Raw genomic sequence first — 20,595 nt, 5'->3', positions numbered from 1 at the left:
GGGAGGGTGGAAGCAGATTCTGGTTGACCAGCTGCAAGAGGATTGAACACATCCAGTAAGAGGCAAAGGAAGCTGGAAGAAACTGCAGCTCTCACATGAACCTTTTGCAGTGCTGCTACACACGTATAGCCCCCATCACCAGGGAAGCGCAGGTCTTGGTTAGCAGAGAGTCCCTGGAAGCACATTAGCATTAACTTTACTTACCGTTTTCAAAGGGGTCGGGGTCATCAGAAGGTCCAAACAGGACCTAAAACCTTTGTGCCAAAGACCACCAACCTTTGAGCAAAGACGGTCTGACAAGGTTTACCTCAAGCTACAATCAAAGGCAAAGACACTTTGTAATGCCCTGAATAAATCTGCATGGGCAAGGGTAATTCTGACCCTTTCTGTCAGCTGACTGGTCAATCTTTTTAGCTTTTCTCATGCTAACTTCTGACGTAATTTCCTACATTTCTACAAATTGTGACAGGAGGGAAGGAGATGGCAGAGATGGTCCCACAAGTATGCCAGAGCCTGGGCTGCTGGGGAAAGCCCATACAGGCACTGTCCCTGGGGCCACGGTGACAAATCCTCCGTGAGGAGATGGGGAATTGGCCATGCCAGGGCACTCTTTCCCCAAAGCCACATCCCGGACTCCAGAGAAACTCTCTTCCAAATCTCTAGTTCATTTTTTCAAAACATGGAGGTTTCATATTATCATTTGCTGGATTTTTTGACATCGGCAGAATGCGTTTTTAACCTCACCCAGAAAAACTGCTGAAGTGGGGTTGTATGGTAAGAAGGGGAAGAAATGTCATCCCGCAGGAGTTCGCCACTTGAGTCGGCAGGGTTAAAACCGGCTAAGTAACAGGCATCCATCGCATGTCTGCGTACTAGAGACAAACCCATCTTAAGATCAGAATCAGTTCCTAAAAAAGATCCACCCCATACCTTGAACATATTTACTCCAGTTATTCGATATTGTTCCGAAAACCTCCTTCATGCCGTGTTAATCTTATCTGCTACTGTAATTCACAGATTTTATTTTCCACTATATTTTTAATTTATATCATGTTTTATTTATACTACTGTCTTTTATGAAACCCCGAATTTCAAAACCGACATGAGCATTACACACATAAAGCAGACTTCTTATTATCAACATGGCAGAGGAGACAAAAAATGACAGGAATAAATCTTAGGTTTTATGTTGGCGAGACGTTCTGCAAAGTAAGTGACATTTCTCAGCAATACAAATTGTACATTAAAAGATAATTTTCAGAACATGATACCAGCTATGGAGTGCAGCACCATTACGCAAAGCAATATCGAAGCTGTGCTTTAGCAAATGCTGTTTTTATGTTGTACTAGTTTGGCATCAAGATTGCATCAGATCTTGTGAGCAGACTTTGGAGTGATTAAGTTTACCATGCACAAAAGCCAGTTATTTGGCAAACTGTCAACACGGTGTAATTGATATTTTAATTACACTACTAATACATACATGCTGTTCACAGCGAGCCTCCTCGTTGGCGTCACACACACTGCGTATTTATAGCACTGATGATTATTGTTCCAAAGAAGTTTGCTTAAATGCAAACTTAAATGCAACGGGTAATATTTTAAATTGCTATAAAAGCAAACCAAATCGTTTCGCAAACGCTTAACGGCCGGCAACGTACAGCACAGTGCAAACACTCAGTTGACATATGTTCTGGGGAGAACATGTGCACCCTCCCCGTGACTATGGCATGGTTATTTTATGGCTGATAAGGTGACTCTTTAACTAGTGGGACCGTCCCGGAGCCACCGGCTTATCAGAAACCCAGTGACCAGCTCAAGGAGAGGAAAGGAAAGATTAGGAGGACAAATTTCTATGGAATAGTTAAAAGGCGCAGCACAACTGCATCACCACGTGGCGCAGAGATGCCGCTAATGGGAAGCAGAAGTTACACCACGGTGGGATAGGGCCTGCTGTCTTTCTGGCCAAGCGATGAGCAGGGGGAGATAAGGACCCAGTTTGCCGCACGAAACCAGAAGAGACACAGACAAGAGAGACACTTCTGCAGGCAGACTTACACACGCACGTTGGCTCCTACCGTGCAAGACCCTTCCAGCGTGGTACGATGCAGCGTTGTAGGTAGGAGCACGTGTTAGTGCTTTCCTACAGCCCCTTGTTATGGGGCAGAAAGGAAAGGGTGGACATGCGCGCACAGCAGTGGCAGCAGCATGAAGAAGGACGGATGGGGAAGAAGAAAACTAGATCAGGGGTGTGATGAACAGGGAGTGTGGGTGCAAGAGCACTGTGTTTTAAAGGATTCAGATCTCCTGTGTACCTCTGGCTATTGCTTTGCACCTGTATATTATTTTTCTGTCTTGCTTCTGTAGGTAGTAAGTTCTTCAAGGTATCTCCTCCCTGTAGGTTTTGCACTGTGTCAAGCACCTGTGGCTCTGGCTCAGGTATGTATAATATACATGACGTTACAGTTGTAACAGCATGTAACTGTAATAATAATAACAATCATCATCATAGTGATGCAATAATATAGAGAAAAAGTAATTTATAGGTGGATATCATGGAAAAATCTCTTAAGGGTGAGACCTCCTAGAGGCTGCAGTAATCCCATGTGACTCATCCTCTGAGAGGCGCCAGGTGGAATTTGTCACACTGAGGCAGGACCCCCTGGGCAAGGAGCCGGCACTGGCTGCAGAAGCCTGCAAAGCTCACGAGACCTTTGCTACCTCCCGGGAAACACCAAGTACTTTGTGCGTACTGCAGGTCTCAGAGCCCACCTCCATATAGATATGCCAAAGGGAAACTGGGCCTGAGAGGTGCTGACCATCAGCCAGACCCTTCAGCCACCCACAAAATTTGGAGGCCGCAGTCAAGCCTCTTTTCTCAGAGCTGTTAGGAGGAGACTGTCTGCAGAGGGGAAAACCCACTTCAAAAAGCACCAGGGAAGAGGTACGCAAAGACATGAAGAGGAGCAGTGTTCTCCTCCCCAGCTTGGGCACCTACCTGCCTTTTGGAAAATAACTTCTAGAAAACCCGCTGGCCGTCTCCCTACGAGCAGCAGCAGCAGCACCTCCTCACCTCCTCGGCTCCTCCCTGGCCCTCCTCCATGCACAGCCCCGGCCAGGCGCAGGCAGGAGGCGTCCTGAAGTAAGGGGACTTCACAGGATTTCAAACTACCGGAAAAAGCAACCTGGCAGCCTCTCCTTGTGCCCAGCTCAGCTGCTGAGAAGTTCTCTTGTGGGGAGGCGGCTCTGAGAGGTTTTCAGGAAAAAAGGCAGGTTCCCATGTAAGATGCCCACCCTGGCATGTGAAGGTCACCCTCTTCCAGAGCCAAGGTGACACCTTGCCTTCTTCCTTTCCCTTGTTCAGGGAGTAAATCTTGCATTACCGAGCAAAACCCACATCTGCTTTGCTTCTCAGCCACCACAACGGTTCACTTGTGTGAAAAGTGTAGCACGACACCTTACTTTCCCGTATCTCAGAAATGGGATGCCCGTGGGTGAACCCAAGCACCAACCACGCAAGCACACTGATAGGAGCTCGGTCCCTCAGTTCCCTCTTCTCATGCACAGCCCAGTCCTCGGAAGCTCTGCAGCTGTCTGAGCACCGCAGAGCTGGGACCCAGCTGTGACTCCATCACCCCGATTCTCTCCCGGCAGCGCTTGGCAGGGGCCGCTCAGAAGCAACCGCATCAGCTGTGTGAACAGAGGGGCTGCTGCTCTGCATCCTGGTGTTCGGGATGACTGGGAAGCTCAGGGAGGAGCTCTCCCACAGAAGGAAAGGACCCGTATTCCCACAGGGACTCACACTTCTGCCTGCAGGCACCAGCTCTGCACCTGCATCTCCAGCGTGCAGCCGGTGCTCTGAGAGCACGGGCAGGAGCAGCAGCGTTCCTGCTCTCCCGGAGAGAGAGAGCTCAGCCACGACAGCTAAAACTTCAGAAAGTAACTATCAGAACGCGCCCCTTCCTCTGAGAAAGCGTGTTTTTAAATACACACAAGAACAATTTTCTCTTTGATTGGGAATCTTGTCTCCCAGGTTCCGACCTGGAGGGAAATTTTATGACCAAGCGATAAAGCTCAGGGGAGGTGTGGAGGGAAGGGGGCTTTCAAATGAAAATGCCAACAGATACTTAAAGCCAGAAGCATGTGTGGGTGTTGCTAAATTAAGCTTGAAAGTAGGTGGGGCAAATGCCTTAAATGAGTTTGCGAAGGTAAAATAACGTTCATTAAAAATAGAAAAACAACTGAAAAAATATCCTTTGTATTCAACTTTACACTCGTACATCATAATGTTCCAGTAAAAGCCCATTTTCCCTTGAGATAATAAAAGAATTGAATTTTTCCTTATCGGTCATCTATTTTTCTAGCTAAAGCTATTACTCCCTCTCTGCGGTTGCTAGGCAACAAGAAATATTAATAGCAGCTTTTATTAGCTTAGCTTTAGCAGTGGAGTACCAGAATGAGAAAATGGAAAACATAAATGTGTTACATAAATCTTTCAACCTTTCAGGGTTTGTGTTAGTCTCTGTTTTCATAATGATTTATTGAAGTGATGGTTCATTTATGAGAAAAAGGAGTGTGAAATAAGAAAACGGAACATTACCCTGAAGGACTGTTTGAAAATAAATAATTATAGGAGGTGAAGAAAAGCTGTTTAAAACCATTTTTCTGAGTTTTATAAAATTTAAAAAGACATATTTCTTTCATTTATTGCCTCTGAGAAAAACACTAGCAGGGAATTGCAAACAGGGCTCTGTTTAATACAAAGAACCCTTCACGTATGGTTGTATTATTACTATTTTCCACCAAGGGCTCATGTCCGGGAGTTTAGTTTTTAAATACTCAACCATTAATAAGTAGAAAGACAAATTAGTCAAAATCTAAAGCACACAACACAAAATTACTGGCGCACACTTACCCAGGACTGAAACATGGGGGACTCTGCTAAGTTTCTGCTACTGCCAGCCTGCGGTTTGACGGCGCTGGCTGAGCACTGCCCGACGGCCGCTCCTGCTTGTTTGTTTATTTATTAAAAGTTGCTTCCCACAAGAGTGAACACGCTCTAAAGGGTACTGCTGCATGTACGTTGCACTGGGAGATAGGTTACTTTAAACAACTTATTTTAACAGCCAGTGATTTAAAATTATTGAAATATTTATGTATTGGAAGTATTTACCCACAACACATAAGCTGTAGTCCCTACTGGAATCATGTATTTCCAATGACTTAGATTAAAGACTGGCATTCTTACTTGGCTTTTGTACCAACACCTCATTATTTCCTTTCTTATATCCTCTATTGGAAAACTTTTAACACTCGTGGGCCCTGTACAGCCATGTCCAGCCGTGTCGCTGCCCACCGAGACTAGGGCTGCACCCTGGGCCATCCAGAGAAAACTGCTGTGATTCCCACTGCCTCTGGCCTAGGCTGCACATAAGAAACGCTGCTGTGTTTGACGGGGAGCAGCGGTCTTGGGAAGGATGGGTGCTGGGGAGAGACCTGCGGAGCCAAGAGAGAGGGCCAGGGGGCTGGTCCTGTGACCTGCTTGCAGAAAAACCTCACCCGAGGTCTTCTGGTGGGAGAGGATGGTTCTTGGAGCCCTATGCCATCCCCACAGCCTGGGCTTGCACACCCCAGCCCTGGGAAAGGGCTATTTTCCTTTACATTTCCCACATGGGAGACAGGCAGGTGGGATACCGCTGCGCTGTTTTACTGCCTTCCTTCAGCAAAGCCCCGTAGCGTTGGGAAACAGCTATTCACGTTGCAAAGTTAACCAACCAACTCTTCAGGAATTTCTGGGCTGCACTCATCCTTGGTACAACAATTCAGCCCCCATTTACCATTTACTCTTTCTCCTCTACATAAACAGGTTCCACAGGTAACTGGAAAATTGAGAGTTTTACACCACCAATGTGCTTTTCATTACTGGTGATTTTTAATATTTTTCAAAAATCTGTTTTCACCCAACGAACTGAAACAAAGAACTTCCAAGCTGTGGCTGCAGCCTTTTTTTCACTCAAGCTGATGCTCCAGCTTGCTGCAAGCAGATAAAAGTTATCCCACTGGGCTCAAGGAAATGCTAGTGCCTTTAAAAGAGTCACAAAGTTCTCTCACTGTGAGAAGCACCAGGCAGATACAGACACGGGGATAAATGTCAGCCTTTCCAACCAAACTCTACATACCTGCTACAAAGCCAATGTTTGCTCGTAACAGCTGCCACATGTCCAAAGCGATGCTTCCGCCGTGCAAAAATACAGGGCTCTGCCTTAATTTCACCTGGACGCGGCAGAGCAGGAAAGGAGCAGGGCGGCTGTAGCCCCGCAACACGTGCCGTGGGAAAACGGGCTGACTTTTCACACGCCCCAGCGTGGCAATGTCTGCCAGCCAGGCTCGGAGGAGCACAAAGTTTCAGGGTTTCCGAGTGGCGGGGGGGGGCTCCGGGCAGCGCTGTGCCCCTGACCAGGGGTTCCCGGCTCCCCCCAGCGCGGCGCAGCACCCAGCTACCGGGCACTGCCCCACCTGATAAGCAGAGAGACCCCCAGCCTGCTCAGCTGCCATCTAATATTTATGGAAATATGTTTGCGCTGCATTGGAGATTCTTGGGCTCCGACCTTGATCACCCTTTGATTCTGTCAGATGTGTTCTGCCAAACCCCTTCTGAAATCTCATTTATTCACAGCAGCTCCTTAACCCAGCGGGCACCCCATCTTGCCAGTGATCGTCGACGATTCACAGCATTTCTCTGCTCCCTCCCCTGCTTCCCCCGTGTCCTCGCGGCCCCCAGGCCCCAGCCCCGGTGTGGCCCCAGCCCAGCAGGTCTCTCTGCGGACCCCCGGAGGGCTCAGCAGCCTCTTGCCCACACCATAATGCTGCTGGGATGTTCACAGTGGGCAAAGTCATTCTCTTTCCAAGGAAAACATCTTTTTGCATCTCTGATTATTTTTTCCTAAATATTCCCATTTCTTAGTGAAAATCACCTCTCTCTTATTTTCTTTCCCTCCTGCCATTCCTCCTGTTTCCTTCCTCTTTTCCCATAGCAATAGAAAGGACAGTAGAAAAAAATATCCACTGTAAAAAAAAAATCCAATCTATTAAGAATTTTCTGGTTTTCTTCCCACCAACACAGAAAATAACATGCCTTCCCCAGACGAGCCAGCCCTGCCTCCTCCCCAGCATCCCTGCACCCCACTCCATCGGTCTTCCTAACGTCACATCTTCTGCCATCTCTTTGCTTACTCTTGTCCACCCATCCCTGCTTCTCTCCAGCTTCCTGTATCCCACCTTCAGTGTTTGCAAATTCCCTTGACTCCGAAAAACTGATGGGAAAAAAAATAATAGCAAGGAAATAAAGTGATCGAGCCACCAGCAGTGAAGAGCCGCGTTATGTAAATGTAGGCTCAGTCCATGGGGCAGAGCGAAGCGTGCAGAGGGGTCAGGGGCGTGGGGGGTGCTCTGGGTGACAATGCTGAAGGGATAAGGAAATGTAGGGCTGACAGTGGCTTTGGTTTTCCCCTATCAGGGTCCAGCTCCTTTGCTTGAACGAAGGGCTCCAGCTCCTGACACCCCAGGGACGGGCTGGAGCCAGGAGCAGGGTCTGGCACACAGCAAATCCACCTTCGCTCTCCAGCTCTCAGCCTGCCATGGGAATTTCTGCGCTGATTTAAACCTGCTCTGACTTGGTATTCATCTGCATAATGGGAGCAGCAGCTTCCTCCCTTGCGGAGGCACTGGGAGGCTTAATTCAGTCTAAGGATGAAGCTGGGACATCCCAGGACAAGAGACACATAGACGGCAACAGCAACCTGCTCCAGTATTTTCCTTACTCAGTCTCAGTTGTAGAGGAAAATACTGATCCCATAGCTCTCAGTGGGTTGTAGCTTACATATTTTAAGCAGCTCAAAATTTTTTCATGAGGATGCCTTTAAAAAATCCCAAGGCTGAAGATACTTTTATAGAGGAAAAGTCTAACCAATGTCTAAACGTTTTACCTTGAACTGTTTGTCATTTGTGACTGTATTCAAACCAAAAGACATGGCAGCCAAGGCAGGAAATAGCTGCGTATGCAAAAACCCGTACGAACTACGGCAAAGAGCAGCAGCAAGGAGAGAGGCTCAGGGCTCCAGCGTTTGCATGAGCAACGTCGGCCGTGGGACAGACAAACCCTCTGCATGCCTCCTCTGCAGCACTCAGGCAAGGCTCGCTCCCAGGCTGGCTTCCCACCACGACCCATACGGCAATAAATGCCCTCTTTTTGGAAGTGCTAGCAAACAAGCCCTTTTCTTGATCTGGAAGTTTTCTGCTGCAAACACCCACCCGAGGGTGGTTGATTTTGGGGCAGGGTTGTAGCACGCCGCGTGCCCCGCAACGATGCCTGAAGCACGACTGGCTTCACAGGACCACCGCCGAGCAGGCCACGGCTTGCCGGGCACGTGGGCAGGAGGTATTAACCAAGGGTTTCAAAACCTGCTCTGCCTCTGGGATTTTACTGTGTTCTCACGTGCACGTGCTGCCTCCGTTAATGCTAACAGGAGTTATATGTGTGCTACGGGATGAATGCTGCCGTCGTGGCCTGGTGCGGGAGAAGGGGAAGACTCGATTAGGGCATCCAAAAAAACCCCAGGGACTAGAAGGTGTTGCCTTCCAGTGGGAGAAGTCTGATGGCACGGAAAAAAGGCTTTGACAACAGGGTACAGCAGGATTTAATTTTGACCTGAAATTGCAACATACTTCACTCCCTGATCTACTTCCTTTGCTGCTGGGACCTCTGAAGATGTATGGCAGCTCCAAGGGTTTCCACTCAAAACTAAACAGTTTCAATTCACTATTGGCTGGAAAATTCTGGGTTCACTGGACTTTTTATTTTTGTGGTAAGGGGCAAACAAATCTTAATCTCTCTATTCTACGTTTACAGCCCACTAAGCCCCTTTCTTATCTTCTCTGGCTCAGTCCTGATTTATTGTCACGGTGCTGCATTTGTAAAACAGTACCATAAAGTAAGAAAGAGAACATTTCCCAAGGACTACTCCAAAATAAATTATTTCAGACGTACAGAAGCTGCTTAATAAATCCCACTATTCTTGTTTCTTTAGGTATTTTAGAAAGTGATTTATAAGTGCAATATCACCTCTCAAAAATGAGACAATCAACACAGGATAAAATTATCGTGTTATGAAAATAGGGGTCAGGCAAAGGGGCTGTGCTTTAAATTAAACCAGCGAAAAATATTTCATCTGAAACGGACTCTTTTTGTCTCAGAAATGAATGTTTTAATCACCTAAGAACCTACAAGCTAACAGAGAGGCCTAAGTAATATTTAATTTCATAGAAATATGCCTGTGTTCAATATTGATGGGCAGAACATGATATTTTTCTTAAACACACCAACAATGAAACTTGGAGACACATCAAGCCTTGGGATTTTCCTAGACTAAGAGATAATATCCCATTTAAATATTTAAATATCAGTACCTTTCAGACTGTTATCTATTCAAGCAATCAACACCAAATGTTCTCCAGCTAGTGCTGTGGCAGACTCGCAGGCATGCTATTTAAGCAAAATTAACTCTGTTTGATATTGATGTCTTCCAACAGCATCCATGAAAATCAATGATCTTAGAGAGAAACAATGTAGAAAACTAACCATAGGGCTAAATCTGCTAAAGAGGAAAATATTATTAAACAGCAACAGTATTAATTCAATACCACTGTCAAAATCAAGTCACAACCTTTCCTCAGTGCTGCTGATACAGAAGCGTCGTAAGGTCTAATTAGCCCTGAAGTTTCCTCCCAGAGCTGCACTTTACTTCATTACCCCTGCCTTATTTATCCCTACAGAAGAGTCATTTGAAACCGCACAAGGTATCCCCTTGCCACGCCTTGAGCCAAGAGGCAACTTGAGTTTGCAAGTGCAAGAGGGATCTTGATCCCCTTGAAATCAATATGACAGCTTTCCCGTCGTGGAGCATCCGTGCCCCTCCTGCTGATGCCACTGGGGCCACCCAGGCAGCAGGACACAGGGGTGGCAGGCTGGGGGCTTTTCCCAGCAGGGGAAAGGATGTAGGGCGTAGGGGCTATGAACTAGGGGCTTTGGCTGGTCCCCTTCCCATGGGGTGGGAGCACACACACTTTGCTCGGTTTAGTGAGGATATTACGTACCCAGAGGAAAACCACCTTCCCCCCTGCTCTTGAGCAGTTAATAAGGCTCAGGAAGACACCAAACTGGAAACGTGAAATTGCCACCATGACAATGGCCATGCGGGTGACTGCAGCATCTGCCACCGCACCCCGACCTTGGTGGGCAGCAGTGCAGCAAGGCAGGGCTGCATGGCCGTTCTTCCCCACCCCCAGTGCAACATCTCATCGTTAACATCCGTGTTCAGTTGAACTCTTAACACGACACCCAGAGCGGCTCTAACAAGAGGTAGTAAGAGGGGAAAGTCACTGACCGTGGGTAGCTGGCTGGAGAGAAGATGCCCGTCCTGACTCAACATGTTGGAGACCATGATGGCCGGCAGGTCCATGTTCTGGTAGGGGTATGCTGGTATCAGGCTGTTCGGAGGGAGGCTGTGGCACAGGGAGTGATATCCAGTTTCGTGGTCCACCAAGTGCAGGAGGGAAGGGTCGGGGAGATTAGGAGGCGTTATGGGAGGGATCTCATAGTCTTCGTTATTCTCATTCTGACCGTTATACGTCTAAAACATGAAAAAGACATTTTGCAATGCGTCACCGCCTAGTTGCTTCAGCAAAGAAAAGCGATTATTTGTGTAAGAAATGCAAAAGCACATTCCAGTGGAAATGGGTTTGTTTAACTAAAAAAGACATCTCCAGCCCTGGACACCAGCAGGTCGTAACTATGTAGGAGCTGGGTAGTGAGTGTGGCAGCGCCGCACCATCCATCGGGGACACCAAGGGTCCTTGCACACCTCGGACCTTCCTGGGGCATCTGCACTACTCCCCTCTCCCACGCGGCATCTCTCTAGCACATCTGTAGCTTGCCAAAACCTCAGCAGAAACCTCCACACCCAGATCACAGCCAGGCAAGCGATGCTTGCAGAGCCCACAGCCATGGAAGAGCGTGGCCATTTCCCAACCAGCTGCTGCATTTTTAAGGCAAAGTCCCTCTCTGGTTACCCAGCTCAGCGCTTACAGCAGCTCCAGTTTGTATTTTCAAGAGTGTTTATGAGAATTAGCTCTGTAGAATTAACTAGTACTTGGGAACAAAATTCCCGTTGATTCCTCACAAACTCCAGCACAAGAGCTACAACCAGGGAGAGAGATTTGCAAACACAGCCATCACATGTTTTTTAAATCCTTTAAAGAAAGCCTGTATGACTCCACCACACACAGAGATTTGTCCTTCCTTATATCCTCATCCAAATTGTATTTGGACAAGCACTCCCTCACCTCCCTATCAATGCTCCCTCGAGGTGACCACGAACACGCGGAGATGTCGGTACTCCTTGCGTTTCCCATGTTTTCTGGGGGCTTGTTTACTTCTAAGCATTCCAATTTATATGGAGAAAGAATATGTTATAGCACCTGTGCAATCATTTTCACTTCAGACAAAACCATATTCGCGTCATAATGTAAGTGTGAATCTATCCAAAATTATTAATTATCACAGCAGAATACGATGAGTCTCTGGCAGAGGTGGCTTATTCTAAACATCTACTGTTTCACATATTATTACAGCATATGAAATTCTGATTCGCCATAGTATTATACACATGGATTTTAAGCTAAATTTCTCAGATCACCTAGTTTCATGGTTGGATTTTGACTTAATACTTGATTTAAGAGCAAAACGCCAGATATGTGCAAAGCCAGTTAAGCACTGTAGGCTTTATTAATCCATTGCCCCAGAGCTCACGCTCGGATTCATGCTCTTCATCACCCCAAACTGCAGGGGGAAAACTCCTAATAAAATAAAATAAAATAAACCCCGTATTTAATCAGAATACAGAAGTCAGCGGGAGAGGCGGCGGGGAGCAAGGAGGTGTCTGTGGATGGGTGGAAGGGCTCCCAGCGGGAGCGCTCCGGCACTGCCTGGGGGAGACGCGTCCCCGCGGGGTGTCAGAGCCGGGGGTCACCCCCGCCTCACCCCTCAGCCAGGGCTGGAAGCGGCTCATCCTCCGCCACGCTGGAGACCCTCACCTCTCGCCTCCCCGCGTCCTGCTGCAGAAAGAGACAGAAAAGGGCAGGTACTGCACGTCCCACCCGAACCTCCACGTTCTCCTGAGATTCCCACTGGCTGTGGGGAAATATGAGTACGCGAGAAATACAAGACGGAGCCCTGACTGAGATAGCTCCGTACCAACAGTTATTGTTCGGGGGAAATTCAAGCCCAGCTCTTTCTCCAGCCAGCTTCTGCCTAGCAGCAGTATTATACGGGGAAGGCAGGGGGCTGAGCGGTTGTACACAACAGCAGACAGATAGATCCCATTTAATATGTCTAGCGGTTAGGTTTCTGTTTAGGCTACGCACTTTGAGGTACACCAATTCTTTCCCAGTTATTTAAGAGGATTTCGCTCCATGCTTTATGGAAAGGGATTTAAATAAATCATTGCACAGCCAACCTGTTCCTCCAACTGGTTTATTTTGGTATCAGGTATATAAGCAAGTGGCTTTGCTGTACTTAACTAAATTATGTAAAACCCACTCAAAGTTTCCTAAAGCTCTCTTCAAAACTACAAGCTCCTTGTGTCGCTGCAGAGCAGCTCACCGAAGGGCTTTGAGGTGGTTTTGTAAGGAGCGCAAAAGCCCCGTTGCCCTGCTCACCCCCCTGCACATTTCTGCCTCTGCTCTGTTCAGTGGCGGCGGGGAGGGGGGGGGGAACAAAAGACCTGTTTAAATCACAAAGCTTTCCGAATAGCTACAGTATTGTGCAGACATATCAAAATTACAATCAAAGCTGTACACAATCAAAATCAGATTAGACAATATCCAATCAACATAATCAGGCTCGGCGCCTGCCAGCTTTTACACCCTATCGCTAAGAACAATTTTCCAAAGCAGGCCGAGTTTATTCTATATATGTTTTAAATAGACCGCTAGAAAGATAAGGAGGGGAGATGAGACAGATAGACACTCGGAAGGGTGGGAAAGGGGGGTGATTTTCTGTCACACACTGTGCCTATTGACACGTTGGAGGTGACGTCTCTGTCCCCACGAAGGGTGGTCTCACGCCGCGTGCACAAAAGCCGTCATCTCAAACCAGTAACATCCAACACCCTTTCTACCACCGTGTGGGCTACGCTGCAAATTATATTTTCTATTCTTATGTTAATTTGAATTAAATTAAACAGCCAATTATACGTTATAAGGATACATTACAAATTAGATTAGTGAGCTGGTCTGAACCCATTCATCCCACCAGGACTCCAAATACGAGTGCGGAGAAGCTCAGTCTGCTAAAAGCCTGCCCATTATGGTACACAGAAAACCATGGAAGATCTAGGATTTTCCACTGCTAAACAGATGATAGTTGTTGTGATTACACATTATTCCTCTTCAAATTAAAACACCGACATCAGCTGAAACAAGAAGCCTTTTCTTGCAGACCCTCTCTCGGCTTGCACCGCAGGGCAGACGGGTGCTGCTTGGAGAACCCCTGCTTCTGCCTGCAGCAGGACGGAGCGAGAGGATCGAGCCCAGCCCTCTCAGAGAGGGGACAGTGCCTCTTCTCTGACTCCCTCCTTGCCCTCAGACCGCTGTGCATCTCTGTGCCCCAGCTATAGGGGCTGTGCTGCAGGGACAGGCACCGGGCACGGCCCAAACTGCCCTGAGCGCGGCCCTGGCGCTACGCTTGCGCAGTGATGCCACAGGATGCCATTGCAGCAGGTACGACCAACCTCCAACAGCAGTGAAGTCGTATTTAAAAACGAATTTTCCTTCTTGAAATCCAAGTTTGAACGGGGGCCCCTGGACCATCTCCATCCACCTGCAGATTCAGGAGCAGAGGACAGAGGGGTGGAGGGGAGGTGGTGTGGCGACACGAAGAGATGCATCCACCTGGCAGTGCTCATGCCACGCACCTTCTCCAACAACCTTTTATCATGTCTTGCCCAGACTTTGGCATGGGGAAGTCTGGAAGGGTCTGTAACGGGGAGAAAGGCTCTGATTCCCAGCAAGGTGACACCCAGGCTACATCCAGGACCAAGAGGAGTCAAAACAGGCAACCACCTTGCTGGCTGCTCCCTCCTAGCTCACAAGCACAGGGCTGCGGACATGCTGTTTGCGTTCGTTTGAGAGGAAAGTCAGTATTGCCGAACCCCTGGCAAGAGCAGGGGGTGACTTGCACAGCAAGGACCCGTTACCAGAGCTGCAGTGGCACCAGCAGGCACAACCTGTGCTCCCAGAGCACTAGTGGGTCTTGGAGACACCCCAGCGTGGCCTCCTGCCAACGCTGCTCCCCACCACGGGGACAATGTGCCACGATCTCCCAGACTTCCTGTACTCCCTGATGCTTTTCCAGAGAGGGAGACAGAGATGGACAGGAGACACCCAAACCCCCAGGATCTGCAGGTGACCCACCGGAGGCTAGTGGGAGGGAGGACAGGGAAGCGGTAGGGCTGGAAAAGGGTAAAGGAGCTGGCAGGAGCAAGTCCCTGGGGGCAGAACGAGGGAGCGAGAACAGAGGGTGACAAAGCAGAGTCCTGCAGGATGGCCCTGGCCACCCAGGGGGAGCAGCGCTATTTGGGGATGAAGAAGGAGGACATGAGTCCCTGCTTCTTGCATGCATGCTCAAGCAACAGCACTGTGCACATCCTGAGCAAAGCTGTGCCGACTGGGACCCAGGTGGTTCTGTGGTGCATGTCGGTGGGTGAAGAAGAAGCAAGAGTTGCAGTTAAAGGGACATGGAACTGAGAGTGGGTGGAGAACAAGAGCTTTACAGGGCAAGGAGCTGGTCCCACTGCCTGTCTCCTGTGTCCCAGGTATGGGAAGCCTGAATTTCAACGGTAAAACTAGATCTTCTTTTATATGGCTGGAAAAGCACCTGAATTGCAAGCTCATCAAGCTGTGGACATCTTCTCAACATGCCCTTAAGCTGCATCTGAAAATTACTGTGGGTCAAGGAGAGAAGTGAGGAGCTCTCACTCGGGACTATCCGCATCCAGCTGATGAGCAAGCTGGAAATAGCACTGAGCATTTTCATGGCAAGTATCTACCATTGCTGTAATGCAGTGCAAACGCCCACAACAAAGGAACACGCTTCTGCTGCTGCTCCAGGGCAGGAGAGAAACAATCCCACCTTTCTTCTGCTCTTATCAGCCGGCTGCACCAGGCAGCGCTGGGGGAAGGTCAGGCAAGGGGTGCCAGAGCCAGAGCTGCCTTGCAGCCACCCGGGCTGGATGTGTGGCAGCTTGGGTGGCTGCCCTGGGAGGAGGCAGCAGGGCAGGTAGTGAGAGCTTCAGCCCCAATGCCTTCCTATCTGCTTTGAGAAAGCCAGGCCACATCACTCAGCTCTTTTACAACACCCCTGAGATGTGTTGCATCCGATCATCAGCACACCTGAGACTGATGGGATGGGAATGGAGATGCCTGTTCCCAGCTCCCACTTTGATCTAGTCAAAGCATTAGACCAGATTTCCACTTCTTCTAGCTCATGTATACTGAGCCCAAATATTACTCTGCCTTGCAGCACGCAGAGCCCAGCGCAGGAGAAGGCTCTCAGAAAGGAGGTGGCTTTGGGGACTGGTCTGTCGATGGCAAGCAGCTTGTCTCTGCTGCAAACACGGAGCACACCTGTGGGTTATCAACACGCCCTGGGTGTCCCTCACCTCTGCAATGGGCATTGTGACCCTGCACATCTTCTGCCACTGGACTCAAAACCACACTCAGCATTGCTGCTGCTTTGTCTTTCACTCCTACACCGGATCTCCTCTTGAATTGCAACTAAAGCCAAGTCCTGGTGGCTCCTGCCAGTCACCCACTAACAAAACCACCCTGCCTAACCATGGACCTGAGCCCAGGGAAGCATTCCCAGCAAACACAGTGAAGAGGGGCTGTGTTAGATCCATCCACCCCCCCCATGCAGTGGCCAGGCAGCTCCACACGTCCAGCTGCTCTGAGACTAAGGGATGTCCTGATGCCTTAACGCAGGGCAGCTCTTGAGGGACCAGCTGTGATTCAGCCAAAGCCATAACCACAGCTGTGTTTTAAAGGACACTGAGAACTCGCTGTGCAGATGACTCGAGAGGGAGCTACAAGTATTGAGCACGTCTACAAATCAAGCCTTTAGCTTTCTCCTGCCTTTCCCCTCTTGGGAGGGGAGGAAAGTGCTGTCCTCCTTTATGAAACACTCTGCAGCTGGCCAGCACCATCTCTTCACTGAGCGCTGGTATTAATCATAGAGGACATGACTTGATCAAGGACCTGGGAAACTTCTCCTCAGCAGCACGGCAAATGTCCAGTGACCCCAATTCTCCACTGAGTCATGTTCCGTGTGATTATCCACACAGATCCAGGTGTTGCAGCCAAGCATTGATTCACAGAAATATTATTCTCAGGGAGAAGGATAGAGATTTGCACTATTATTGCAGGTAAATATTTGCTCTGTCAAATAACATTCAACAGTAAATATGAGCCTAAGAGAGAACATTTATTCTTGGTAAGGTACAAAGAAATACGTAGGCCGCTGCGATCCATCCCACCCTAATCATCCAGATGACACAAAACACCACGGACTTGATGATCCTTATGTGTCCCTTCCAACTCGAGATATTCTATGATTCTGTGATTCTATGACTCTGTACCATCCCTCATCTACTAACTAGGTTATTCCTGCAGCTAACACAAGAGCTTACTGCTGTAGGAATGTGACCCTCTAGACACTTCAGAGATTAGGTGGGTCTAAGCAGACTAAAACCAGCCTGGCAGGTCTGCAAAGTGAGGAAAACATTGCTATTTGTGAGGTTGAAAGGTATGAGCAAGGGCTACACCTCAAGCTCCTGGTGTGCATGAAGAGCAGGGAGGACACGGAGATTATGGGCTGCCCACGCTGTCCCACGAGCAGCGGTGGCCCCCCCCGTCCCACCCAGGTCATGCTGGACACGGGGATGGCAGCAGGACCCGGGGGCCCAAGGGCTGTGTCCCCAGGGAGAGCACTCCTCTCCTACGAGCTCTACCAGCACAGCTTGGGAAAGGGGCTGCAGAAACAGCCCAGGTGGTTTAGGGGGAATCTCAGCTGCACCAAAGCTGGATGATGCATCGGATCAGGTCAGAAGCCAGATAAGCACTATTGCTATTTCATACAGAGACTTCTCCTACTTCTCTTACCTACGTACAAAAGGATTCACTGTGTGCTAGTGTTCACACAAGCTGCAGAGCACGCCAGGTTGAGAGAAGATCTTGGGCCATTTAAAGCAGAGAAGAGTCCAAACACAACGAGTGAGTGAAAACCAAAGCTTAATGAAGGTAAGCTACCCTGCATTTCCTTGAAAGCCTCCAAACGGCTCTCCCAGCACACACGTTACTCAGCACAGGCACAATCATATTTGCAAGAAGGGGATTTCGATATGTTTCTCCAGCACGTGAGCCGCAGAGGTGGCTCTGCACTGAATCCACAGGGACAGAAACAATAGTTCAGGTGGTAGGAGAAGATGGAATTAACTCAGACGTTGCAAATTACAGAGAAATGCTGTGGGGCCAGCAATAGAAACAGCCCAGTGCTCGCTGCAGGGTGACCTGGGGGGCTGTGGGCAGGGGTGCAGACCCCTTTGGCACCACTTCTCCAGGGGGGATGCCGGAGGGCTTTGCTCACACCTGTGATTCCCAAAGCCCTTTGCCAAGCAGTGAAGTAGCGCTGATTTTCCGCGTCAGCAGCTCTGGGTCTTAGGAATGGAAATTGATTTGCCCCATCTTCGCACATGGAGATCCAGCATGTGAATAGCAGGGCCAATGAATTACTTGGGTAGAGTTGGATAAATACTGTAAAGAAGTATTTATTAAGTCAGTCACATACAATCTCTAAATTGTCTTTGAAGTGTTCCCAGCCCCTTTTACGTTAATTTTCACATGCTCAGGTTTTTGACTATGGGAATGTGGTTGAAAAGGGAAAAATGAGTTCTTGCATGAACATAAATGTGCATTGGAAGCGTCTGCACAATATTCAGTAACAAGCAGCAACACCGGGGAGGTTGGGAGCGCAACAGAGCGGCAGGTGACCTGCGGGAAAGCTGAGCTCTGCCTACTTCTGTGCTCCTCTTCCATACCTGTAGTAGTGGGTTTTTAAATCCCGAACAAATGTCAGTTCACCCAAAGAGCAAGCACGCACCTCCGCATCCCCCATTCCTCACCATTGCCCCTTATCGTGCAGGCATTGCTCCGACGCAGACCCTGCACGCTACGACCGCATGGAGCTCGATCTGGCCTTCTAACTTCACATGAGTTAACCCCACCCCACCTCCTACAGACACACATCCATGCAGTAACACAGCCACGGGTCTTCCAAAAGCTGAGCCTGCCCGATGGTTTCAACCAAATTTGACAGCGCAAAAAAAGTCTCTTTTCTACAAGTTTCATAGAACCACATGTGCACAGAAGGGAGATACCAGGGTCCTAAACATTCCTGCTTGCCCTAATAATCTTTGATATCCTTGGCCGGCTGCTACAGCAGCGAAGAGACGGCTGCGACGTGGTGGCGTGGTGCTCAGCAGGACGGGGACTGTGAAGGGAATCAGCCAGGAATATTCAGAGGGAACAGAAAATCTCAGTTCACTCAGCAAGATAAAGTTTTAGGAGGCATGCACTCAGTTCTGCCGCTCACCGGGGAAGTTTTTCTTTGCCTTATGTGCCACCGAAGCCAGAAACAACATTCTTGGGACTCTCTGGCCTCAGCCTGTCCATTGGTACCTCATTTATGTGGGTTGGAAATAAAGAACAGACTGCCAGTTATTGATACGATGAATCCCCGAGATTCAGTCTGGGGCTGAACAGAGGCAGCAGCGGTGCCGGTCCCTGCCCCGTGCCCTCAGGTACAGCCCAACAGGGCCTCTTGGGATTCACGATGTGAAGCAAGTGCGTGCATTTCTGCCGCATCCCTTTTGATGTAAATAAGAGATTATAGTCAGTTTTTATATTGTCCAAGCTGTGGTTGACCTGCATCACCACTTCACTAAAAAACCCTAAAAATAATAGAGTTCTATGAACAATTTATAGCAAAAGAAATCAGCCCTATTGTAGGCTTTTAAAAAGGCTCCTAACTCCCTCTCTCCCCCCACTTTTTTTTTTCAATCAGTATCTTATCCAGAACTGGAATCCTGTCAAGAATAGTGGATAGCAGAGAACTATAACTTCTTATTATGTGTATAGTGATTTTATGAATTCAGTGGGGAATGAAATGCAATTTTGTCAGACTTGTCTGTGTTCATAATGACCAAGTCAAATTAATCATTGTGGATAATACTCCTGTGTCAGCCATTCAAGAGATTTTTTAATAGAATTTTTCTGATTCATGTCTTGCAGTACATCAGATCTGTAGTAATGCAGGCACTTCTAAAAATCAGTGCAATTATGGCTTCTTGTTGGCCTGTCATTTTCCTGGAATAAAAATGTCTCTGCAAAAGTCATATACTGTACATAAACCAAAATGGAAAACAAAAATATAGTTACAATTAGGCTTGATTTTTTTCTAAAGATTTAATATCTTTTTGAGGCCATTATTTACAGGCAATATATAAAGCTACGGTGCATGATGCTGAAGATGGACTGGTTTATCACAACACATACCAATTTTGTCCTGGTTGTCATTCTTCCTTTGATTGCCCTGTGAGTTAGTGGTTTCTGCAGGCATGGAAATGACTATCCCATAGAACAAACAGGGATAGGTAATGGGCTTGCAGTCAAATTATTGTGTATATTAAAAATGTATCCAGGAAAGCCCACATAGATCCCAAAGGGCTCTTGTTCAGGAAAATCTCTGGTTCAAGAAAAGGTTACAGTTACCATAAAGGCAGATATACATGCATGGAGGCAGCAGTGCAGCATGCAATGGTATATCAAGGACTAGTAATGCTGCGTTTATCCTTCTGAGGAAGAGAGCGAGAGGCGGCCCTCTAATTCCCCAGTGACACAGACAAAAATGAGTTTTGGAAGTAGTTACCCCCAGGAATAAAGAGGAAGAAAAAGGCAATCCACCTCAGATATCTCAGCCTTTCCTCCTTTCACAGCAAGGCAGCAATTGCCTTGTAAGAGGGTGCAGGGAAGGACTCTGTCCAGAGCCACAGCATGTCCCAGAAGAGAGCTCCACTTGAACCTGCTGGGACAACTGTCCCTCCAGGTCCACCTTCCCATGCCACCAAGTACATCCTGGGGAGAAAAGGTCTCAAAACCACATGCAGGGAGGAATGGAAACCCACGACCACGTAGTATCCTGCCATGAACTCAAGACCCACATAAACAATCACGCCAGCAGTTTGACTGGTCAAACATGCTGACCTAAAAACTAGCCAACACCAGCTAGCATTTTGGAGATCTAAAAACCCTTAGTGAACAATTATGGAAGCTCCTCAGAGAACAGAACAATTCATCCCTCCCTTTCACCTACCTCATCTGGTTTTACTGTCCTTCCACCTCCTTGCATCTCTATTATGTTCCTGA

At 48.2% G+C, this 20,595-nt stretch overlaps 1 protein-coding gene across 2 annotated transcripts in view; it reads right to left on the bottom strand.

Annotated features, from left to right (window-relative positions):
* TOX2 (TOX high mobility group box family member 2) overlaps positions 1 to 20,595 on the bottom strand; it is a 152,877-nt gene that overhangs the window by 51,425 nt on the left and 80,857 nt on the right. For both annotated transcript variants that reach the window (XM_064465801.1, XM_064465800.1), the window contains exon 3: positions 10,443 to 10,688. In XM_064465801.1, coding sequence (XP_064321871.1) covers positions 10,443 to 10,688 — 246 coding nt within the window. The remainder of the gene's footprint in view (positions 1 to 10,442; positions 10,689 to 20,595) is intronic.

This window comes from Phalacrocorax carbo, chromosome 14, assembly GCF_963921805.1.
Source record: "Phalacrocorax carbo chromosome 14, bPhaCar2.1, whole genome shotgun sequence".
NCBI classification, from domain to species: Eukaryota; Metazoa; Chordata; class Aves; order Suliformes; family Phalacrocoracidae; genus Phalacrocorax; species Phalacrocorax carbo.
The sequence above is the reverse complement of the archived record's forward strand: the minus strand, read 5'-3'. Positions and strand labels throughout refer to the sequence as shown.